The sequence below is a fragment of the Poecilia formosa genome, unplaced genomic scaffold (genome assembly GCF_000485575.1).
Source record: "Poecilia formosa unplaced genomic scaffold, Poecilia_formosa-5.1.2 Scaffold56, whole genome shotgun sequence".
Lineage (NCBI taxonomy): Eukaryota > Metazoa > Chordata > Actinopteri > Cyprinodontiformes > Poeciliidae > Poecilia > Poecilia formosa.
In genome coordinates, this window is record NW_006799995.1 from 23,430 (window position 1) to 32,921 (window position 9,492).

Genomic DNA, 9,492 nt, shown 5'->3' on the forward strand with positions numbered 1-9,492 from the left:
ATGAGAGGCAGGCAGAATTGCACAGGAAGACTTTCTTTAAATGGTGCAAACTACTTACAGGAAGTGTTCTTTTTTTTGTTTTGTTTTTTCTTTCACAGATTTTATTGGTGGGTGGAGGGGGGTGTTGATTGATGAATTGGTGTTTTATCACCTTTATGTTTAATTTTTTTATTTTGTTTATCTAATATGCCTTTATCTTTGTATTCACTTCTTTTAAAGCTCTCTTTCACGACTTCCGTTTGTTACAACATCCTGAGTGCTCCTGTGAAATGCCTGTCCACGTTTTTTTTTTTTTTTTTTCTTCAGTTTCCGCCTGCATGACTGGATGCACTGGTTTTCAAGTGGCTTGGAAATTAAAACAAAGTTACCTCAAATGTCCCACTCCCTCACCCCCGACTACTCACCCACTTGATGTGCGGTTTGGCTTCCTCCACAGACTCCATGCACTTCTCTACCTACAACCCCTTGGTTCCCAAAATCTGTGGCTGTTTGTTTATTTTTGCGTGGATTTTTCTTTTTTTCATTTTATCTAAAATTTGATGTCGCATCTCTCATTGGCTGTTCTGAGCAAGCTCCCTTTTGACTCCAGGTGAGATTTGCGGCTTCCGGATCCACGGGCAGAACGTCCCCTTCGAGGCAGTGGTCCTGGACAAGTCCACTGGCGAGGGGGTCATCAGGGCCAAGGAGAAGCTCGACTGTGAGCTGCAGAAGGAGCACACCTTCACCATCCAGGCCTACGACTGTGGAGAGGGTCCTGACGGCGCCAACATGAAGAAATCACACAAGTGAGTCAAGCCTGGCCACGTCAGACGATCCCTGATTTGATAGTCTGTTTATAGACTTTAACCTGGATTTAAAGAAAATCTTACATTCACAGATTTACTGCATTATTACATGCACTGTATAAATAAACACAGAGGCATTTTTACTCACTGTAATTAAAACATACTAAATATTTTCTGCTAGTTTATGTTTCTCTAAATGCCAGAATACTGACAGAGATATTTTTTTTTCTTGATTTTTCTAAACGTCAGAACCTTGTGTGATCAAAAGAGAAACACGTGGATGTACTTTAAGCCATACATCCCAGCTATTTGTAGTTCAGTATTTGCATATTCACCTGTTTGTGAAGTGATCTGTGAAATGCAACTCCAATTTATGCACAGATTTTTTTTTTCCGTAGAGTAAATCTAAAACCGTTAACAGAAAACCCAGCTTGGGCAGCTGATAAACCGAGGCACATTGCTACTTTACGCGCTATTGGATGTCGCTTGCAAAGCAGCCAATCGAGGAGCCCCTTTTATTTTCTTATTGATTGGATGGACCAGTAAGAGCAAAGATAAGGAAGACTGCAGATTTTGGCTCCTGCGGTCACGCTAACTCTATCTCCACTGCTCGTATTAGTATATACGAGCAGACTAAATATATATTTAGACTAAATATATATTTAGTCTGTGAAATAGTTGTTGCTTAGTTACATGTGATGTTTTACCTTTTTGTTTGCAAACTTAGTGCTTCATTATGCTGCTGTTGCTGCATGGCTTTCTGCTGGTTTTTTTGGCTTTGACAGATTTGGTAAATTACTGTAAACTCTATTGTAGTTGTAGTAACATTTTTTATGTAGCTTTTTACAGGATGAAAGTAATAAGAAATAATTAGTAGAATTACACAATTGCTTGAAAGAAATTATAATTTAAAGAGTTTCTCCAGAGTGAGCTTTTTCTGACTAAACAGAGGATAAATCAGGAGGTAAGATCTTGCTTGGCGCTGCTTGACGCGACGCCAGCCACAGTAGAAGATAATTCGTTTTATCTGCTCTTCACTACAACTCCTCTCTTAGAAACAATCTAAAGAGAAACTGAAAATAAAATTTATTGTATTCAATTTGAGTGAAACTCCTGGTAAACACACAAATAGACCTTTTGATTTCCCTTGCATAGTGAAATGCTTCTACTAAAATCCTCGCCGCTGATTAAAACGGCCCAACCGTGTTCCTGCTCCCCTCAGGGCGACCGTCCACATCCAGGTGAACGACATCAACGAGTACTCCCCAGTGTTCAAGGAGAAGACGTACAAAGCCACCGTCATCGAGGGGAAGAAATACGACAACATCCTGAAGGTGGAGGCGGTGGACGCCGACTGCTCCTTCCAGTTCAGCCAGATCTGCAGCTACGAGATCGTGACGCCCGACGTTCCCTTCACCATCGACAAAGACGGTGAGGACCTTGAAGGAGCGTGCCTTTGTCTTTGCCCGCTTGGAAAACCGATCGGCACGCGGCTGAGATAATGGGTTGTATTGACACGGATCACGGAGTCTATCGATTTTGTGTGCAAACTGACGCCACAAGGGTTTCATTTAAAATTCAGCGCAAGCAATTTCAGCTTTCTGTAAATATTATCCAGGGTGGTCGGTATTTTCTCATCATGTCTGTTTCTTGTATTTCTTTGTTGGAAAAACAGCACAACAGAATCAACAGATAAGAAGGAACTAAAGACAGTTCAAAAATGGCACCTCAACAACAGTGTCCATCCATCTCCTTCTTTTCCTTTACTTCAACAATTTAATATTTTTGGGCTGTTTGTGAGGGTCTTATATTTGTTACATCTCTATAGCTTAGAAAAATGTCATTTTCATCAGAGAAATGGTCAAAACTTGACCCCCTTTGTTGTTGTCTTCGTCAGGCTTTATTAAGAACACTGAGAAGCTGAGCTACGGCAAAGAGCACATGTACAAGCTGACCGTGACCGCCTACGACTGCGGGAAGAACCGAGCTTCTGAAGACGTGTTGGTCAAAATCAGCATAAAGCCCACATGCAGAACCAGCTGGCAAGGTGTGAAAGTCAAACTTTCTATACTACTTTACAACTCTACGCAGATTATCCCTCCTTTAATCTCTCAATTCTCCTTTTCTCTTGGTTCTCAGGTTTCAATAAGAGGACTGAGTATGAACCGGGCACCGGTAGCCTGGCTCTTTTCCCCAGCATGCACCTGGAGACCTGCGATGTGCCCATCACCTCCGTCCGGGCCAGCATTGAACTGGAAACCAACCACATTGGAAAGGGCTGCGACCGTGACACGTACTCTGAGAAGTCACTGCACAAGCTGTGTGGTAAATGCACAAACGCTCCGCTGGAAATGCTAATCATTTGCACTCGAAGTTGGACTTCTTCTCCCTGAACTTTTCTACATTTTACAAACGCGCAGTTGTGAGGTGGAAAGAAAATTATGCAAAAAATGAGAGTAGAATATGTCGTCTGCAATAAAATAAATATTTTATTTTTGTTAGGCATTCTTTTTCACCTCTGTCGTTAATTTGATCTGCCTTTCCATCTGTTCCCTTATAAAGACATGAAACTTAACATGTTAAAGTTGCATGTTTTCAAGTTTATAGCATATGCACACAAAACAGAGTCCAGTGTAGATACGTAAATCTGCTTCTGCCGTCGTCGTATCTTAGGAGCCAGCTCCGGCACCGTGGAGCTCCTCCCTGCTCCGAGCAGCTCTGCCAACTGGACGGTGGGACTGCCCACTGATAATGGACACGACAGCGACCAGGTGTTTGAATTCAACGGCACCCAGGCCATCAAGGTGCCCGATGGTTTGGTGAACGCCAACCTGAAGGAGCCCTTCACCATCTCTGTGTGGATGAGGCACGGGCCCGGCTCCCACGACAAGGAGACGATCCTCTGCAACTCGGACAAAACAGGTAGAGGTCTATGATAATCTGATACTCTGCAGAAAAACGGCGTCGCTCTGATCAGATCAACAAAAGTCGGCGTTGTTCTTCAGGTGATAGTAAGGCCGACTTTGTAATCATCTTTATGTGTCTCTGATGGTTCAGGCCTGATCTAACTGACTCTAGGTCGTTCCTCTTTAGGTCAGTGCATCTGAAAGCTGAGTGTCTGAGGTCAAACCTGTGACGAGTTCCCTCGGCACCTCGTTACCGCCGCGCACATTTGGTCTGCTAGTTCACGGGATTAAAATAGCCGCCGTATCTCTGGCTCAGACTTAACGCCGCGGTTCTAATCAGTGTTTGTGTTGTGCCGACTGGAGCGTGCAAGTCCTCGCCCTCACCTCTGCTCACTGACCGCGCTTCCTTTTATTTTAGAGACTACACGATCAGTCACAGGCCACCTTGATCTTATTTTCTGTAAAGTCTCTGGTGTGATCCGTGAGCAGGCGGCCGTGGCTGCTTATACAAGAAGGATTACATCAGAGCGGCTGCGTCCCGGACAGGACGCTCCGAGGCCCGTGATGTCAGCGCACCATCAGTGTGACCTCTCTTTAGCTCCGAGTCACAGAAGCATGAATCCCGCCCTTGTGGGTCACCACACGTTAAAATTTTCTTGCTCTGATGAGAACAAAGTAGTGTTGTTTTTTTTTTTATTTATTTTTTATTATTTTAAGGAGATTATATGAAAGGTAGGGTCTAAACCTGATCTTTTTCTCGTTCTTCCTACCTGCAGATATGAACAGACACCACTACTCCCTCTACGTTCACAACTGCAGGCTAATCCTTCTCCTCCGCCAGGATCCGTCCGAGGCGGAGAACTACAAACCAGCAGAGTTCCACTGGAAACTCGACCAGGTCAGCCGCTGCCTCTCAAACCGAGCTCCATTTGCTCTCGTGCAGCTTTTCAACTCTTTTTCTTTTTGTCTTTTTTTAACTGCCACGTTTACAGGTGTGTGACAAAGAGTGGCATCATTATGTGCTCAACGTGGAGTTCCCCACCGTTTCTCTGTTTGTGGACGGGACGGCCTTCGAGCCCTTCATGGTCACAGAGGACTACCCACTGCACCCCTCTAAGATCGAGACTCAGCTCACAGTTGGGGCCTGCTGGCAAGGTAGACACTCTGATTCCCTTCAGGTTGTTTAATAAGCATTCACGGTTTATATCAGGGGTTTCCAACACTGCCCGCTGTCCTGGAGATCCACCTCTGTGTCTCACAGTGACAGTCACCGAAAACCCTGGTTTACATAGATTGAAACAGACAAATTTATATGACATAATACTATGATATAAATTGAATTTTGAATTGACTTTCAGTTCAAGAGGTGTGAATGCTTTCGTAAAGCACTGTATGATGATGAAAATAGTAAAACTATCTAGCAGTACTCTTTACAGTCTGTTTTGTATTTTGTTTAGTCACTAAATGTTGTTTTTACTCTTCCTGGGAATCTCTACTGATGCAGCAAGATCTTTTTATTCTCTAGCATCTGTAGTCTCTCCTGCAAAAAAAAAAAAATCCTCAACCTTCCTTCCTCTCTCTTTCCCTGCTCTCTCGTTCTCCGTCCAATTACAGAAAACTCGGGACATGACAATGACACTGAGGCGGCCCCTGAGACCACCTCAGGTTGCTTAAGTCTTTCCCTTCCTCCTCAGACATGTCCATGTGTCCACAACGTCCCGCCATGCTACCAGCTTAACCGCATCTTCACGCCATTTTTAACTAGAATGACAGGAACATTCTAGATGCAAAAGATCGTTGTTTGCTTGTTGATCGACGCTTTTTACAGCATGATGGGCTGCTTATAAGTTTTGCGATGCCGTCCTACCTGTTTTGTTTTGTTCTTCTTTCATTTTCTTCACCTTCTTTTTAATAATTTATTTAGATCTTCAGCAGTCGGGAGGTTTGTCCTCTATTTCAGCCGATACTCTGTCTCCAGCAGAACAGAAATAGAAACGTAAAGAGCACAAAAACAACTCCGATCCGGCTGCGTGTTTTCCTCCATACCGTTAAGTGTGGCCTTGTCAAAACTCCTGCATATCGGATAACAAACCTGCAGTTCGTCTGACCTTGACATGTGCGGTTTGGGGCTAACGCTGCAGAAATTAAAGCTCAGTTTTACTGATTACATTTGTCAATATCAACATTTTCCCGTCTTGAAATTCTGTCGTTTGTCACGATTTGCTGAGAAAAGCAGATTATTATTTTTTAAATTTTCCTCTCCTTTATGTCTTTTTGTTGTTGCAATATCTTTATCCACAGTACGTTCGTAGCTCCACTTCATTGATTTAAATGTTGCATGTGCTGCAGGCATACATAAGCTCATCCATTGTCTGCCTGTCTCATCCTCCGGGCCTCGGGCCTTTAAGGGGGGCATATACTAACTTGCATGAACTTCATTCATGCCGGCTTTGCTCATTGAGACACCACGCTTCCATAGTCAGCTCTGAAACATTGAAATCCCCTCTTAAGTAGCTCACTCATTTTCGCGTTGTTCCATTTTTTCCGTACTTTCCCAACCAGGCGGGAACGCCCGAATGGCTCAGTTTTTCCGAGGAAACCTTGCAGGCTTGATCATCCGCTCCGGCAAGCTGGAGAACAAGAAGGTGATCGACTGTTTGTACACCTGCAAAGAAGGCCTGGATGTGCAGCTGCCTGAGGAAGTGGCTTCAGCGGTGAAGGTGAGGGAGCGGAGTGGCTCGTGCAGGCTGGTCAGTTGCTTTTAAAGACGTATCGCACGGATCGAAGCTGTTTGTTTTGTCCACCATACTGATTTTTTTGTTTTTTTTTGTTTTTTGTAATATATTACATAATATGTGTAATTTGTTAGAATATAATACAGGAAGATACCAGAACTGCTGTGAGCAGAGCAGAGGCAAACCCTACCTGTGTGAGAGAGCGATCACTGCAAATAGGACTTAAACGAGAATTAACATTTTAAAATGTGGAAAAATGGCCACTACTTGTTTGGCATGGCTAACTTTATAACCACAGTCTCTGTACGTATTTTCTCTAGAGTAGGGGTGTCAAACTCCGGTCCTTGAGGGCCGCTGTCCTGCAGTATTTAGATGTGCCACAGATACAAAACACTGGAATGAAATGGCTTAATTACCTCCTCATTGTGTAGATCAGTTCTCCAGAGCCTTGCTAATGACCTCATTACTCTATTCAGGTGTGGTGCAACAGAGGCACATCTAAAAGTTGCAGGACAGTGGCCTTCCAGGACTGTAGGAGCATATAGATTCTCTAGAATATAGAGCTAGAGAATATAGAGCCGTATAATCCAGTTTGTCTCACATCAGGCAGAGATGGTTTTATCATTTTGAATGGTCAAAATGATAAAACCATTCCCCTCTCCTGTACTCTGTTCAGCCTTCCTGTTATCTGCCAAAAGTCTTGCTCTCTTCCACATTTTACAGCATGAATAAATGACACTTTGAAAATTGTTTCCTTTTAAAGAACTTCGTACATCTTTGTGCCTCCTCTGACACTATTTTAAGCACCACAACTGTAATTGACCCAGCTAAGAAGCAGATCTAGTAACAACTTCCACACTGAAGGCTGTTCTTCTGTCACAAGACGCCTCTCTGTGTGAATTATAAAAGAAGGAAGTGACTAGAAGGGTTTAATGATGCTGAAAAGCAGACGGGTAAGGGTTAAATACTTTTTTAATTGTCTCATAAGTAACCTGTACAACTACGTGTCTGCACACTGTTGTAAAGGCGAATCCGTAGGCGTAATGGTTCAACTTCCAGAGATTTTACACTTGAAGATCTGTTTTAGGTAAATAAAAAAATAAACTTTTGGGTTCAGTTATGTAAACTCCTACTTCATTTCCTTCACTTAGGTTGATTTCAACCCCAACCAGTCCTCTCTGACAGTGGAAGGCGACGACATCGGCGCCTTTGACAAAGTCATGCAGCACATCTCCTACTTAAACTCCCGCCAGTTCCCAACTCCAGGCATTAGGCACCTCCGCATCTCCACCACTGTCAAGTAAGTGACGGAAGCAAAACGTAATTTATCTCAGGAGCCTGTGAGTGGACGGCATGCGCACTAAATTAGAGGACAGGGTTTCTTTCATCTACCACCGTGATTTCAGGGTATTTGTCAACTCTTCGCCAGGTGTTTGAACGAGGACGCCTGCGTGGCGGTGCCGGACGCTGAAGGCTACGTGATGGTGCTGCAGCCCGAGGAGCCGAAGATCAGCCTGAGCGGCATCGACCACTTCGCCCGCAGCGCCGCCGAATTCGAGAGCCAGGAAGGCGTGACTCTGTTCCCCGAGCTTCGCATCGTCAGCACCATCACCCGGGAAATGGAGGCCGACGCAGAGTCTGAAGCAGCAGAAGGCACCGACGACGACCCCACAGGTAAGGGACGCCTGGACCTTCAGACAAGACGTCACAGTTTAGAAAATTAGTCCAATATTTAGTCGTAATAAAACGAAAGCAGTCAGACATGTTTTCAGCCAGAGTGTTGGCATAACACGGTCTGTGTATTTATTCATTAAATGGAGTGAAAGTCTTGATCCGAGCTTTAATTTTCAGGCTTTGCTGACATGTTTTCTTCTTGAATAAATAACCTGGAAGGCTGAAAGGTTTATATCAGCGTAGAGATACTGTAGCTGGCAGTAACTTTGCCTGGAGGATGAGGGAACTGTACAGACACAATGAGACTTTTGGGAATCAGAGCTAAGTTGTTTATTTGTGGGCGTGGCAAGCGACCAGCCGTGCCATCTGTCGGGCTTCCACATGGGTTAAGACGAGGAAGGACAATAGACATGCTCCAGAGCCGGCACAGATACACGGAGGTACAATGTGCTGTTGTGAGCAGCACACTGGCATATGGGACAAAGGGGGCTTAGCAAGATCAGTTGCTCTTACTCGCTTTAATCTGACCCAACTCTCATGACCGGACAGCAAACAGGGTCACAGTCGATGTTAAAAATCATTTAATTGTAGTCGCCGGAGAAATGAATTTGCTGCAACAAAAGCTAGACTGCATGTTCAAGCTTTGAAACTAGACAAATCAATATCAGGTGGCAGGTTCTAACCTTTAATGCAGCTCTTAAATAATGTAGAAACACCTGTGAAATATGCTTCAAATGCTGTCTTGGGAATGTGTTTGTGTGTTTTGTTTTGTTTTGTTTTTTTTATGCTGGGTTTCTTTCAGTTCAAGAGACAGTTGTGTCGGAGGAGATCATGCACAACTTGGACTCGTGTGAAGTGTCTGTGGTGGGAGATGAGCTGGACGGCGAGCACGAGAGCCTGGAGGTGGACGTCTCTCAGCTGCAGCAGCGCGCCCTGGAGATGAGCTCGTCTAACCTTGGCCTCGTCATAACTGGTACACAACATCACAGATGGATAGCTTCCACCGAAATCAGGCTTTTATGTACTTGAGCTTCTCTGCGTGTCTTCCAGGTGTGAACACCATGGCCAACTATGAGCAGGTCCTGCACCTCATCCGCTACAAGAACTGGCACACCGAAGCGCTCTTTGACCGGAAGTTCAAGCTGGTCTGCTCTGAACTCAACGGTCGCTACATCAGCAACGACTTCAAGGTTGAGGTGGGAACACTCTTAACACATCACCGTCGTTTCTATGAATCACTGACAACCTCAAAATGCCCTGTTTGAGAGGAGAAGTTGACAGGCGAGGCCTCCCTTCTCTTTAGGTCAATGTGATTCACACGTCCAATCCTGTAGAGCACGCCAACAACGCCATGGTGCAGCCCAACTTCATCAATCCTGTCCATCACGCCTC

At 44.5% G+C, this 9,492-nt stretch overlaps 1 protein-coding gene across 2 annotated transcripts in view; it reads left to right on the top strand.

The window, feature by feature from the left end:
* clstn1 (calsyntenin 1) overlaps positions 1-9,492 on the top strand; it is a 31,776-nt gene that overhangs the window by 18,880 nt on the left and 3,404 nt on the right. Inside the window, exons 4-17 of one of the 2 annotated variants that reach the window (XM_007553286.2) lie at positions 590-785; positions 2,008-2,216; positions 2,683-2,832; positions 2,925-3,110; positions 3,459-3,707; positions 4,468-4,589; positions 4,684-4,846; positions 5,306-5,356; positions 6,254-6,411; positions 7,578-7,726; positions 7,856-8,100; positions 8,903-9,073; positions 9,151-9,296; positions 9,404-9,492. The exon at positions 9,404-9,492 is cut by the window's right edge and continues 20 nt beyond it. In XM_007553286.2, coding sequence (XP_007553348.1) covers positions 590-785; positions 2,008-2,216; positions 2,683-2,832; positions 2,925-3,110; positions 3,459-3,707; positions 4,468-4,589; positions 4,684-4,846; positions 5,306-5,356; positions 6,254-6,411; positions 7,578-7,726; positions 7,856-8,100; positions 8,903-9,073; positions 9,151-9,296; positions 9,404-9,492 — 2,284 coding nt within the window. The remainder of the gene's footprint in view (positions 1-589; positions 786-2,007; positions 2,217-2,682; positions 2,833-2,924; positions 3,111-3,458; positions 3,708-4,467; positions 4,590-4,683; positions 4,847-5,305; positions 5,357-6,253; positions 6,412-7,577; positions 7,727-7,855; positions 8,101-8,902; positions 9,074-9,150; positions 9,297-9,403) is intronic. The other variant, XM_007553285.2, reaches the window with a different exon arrangement.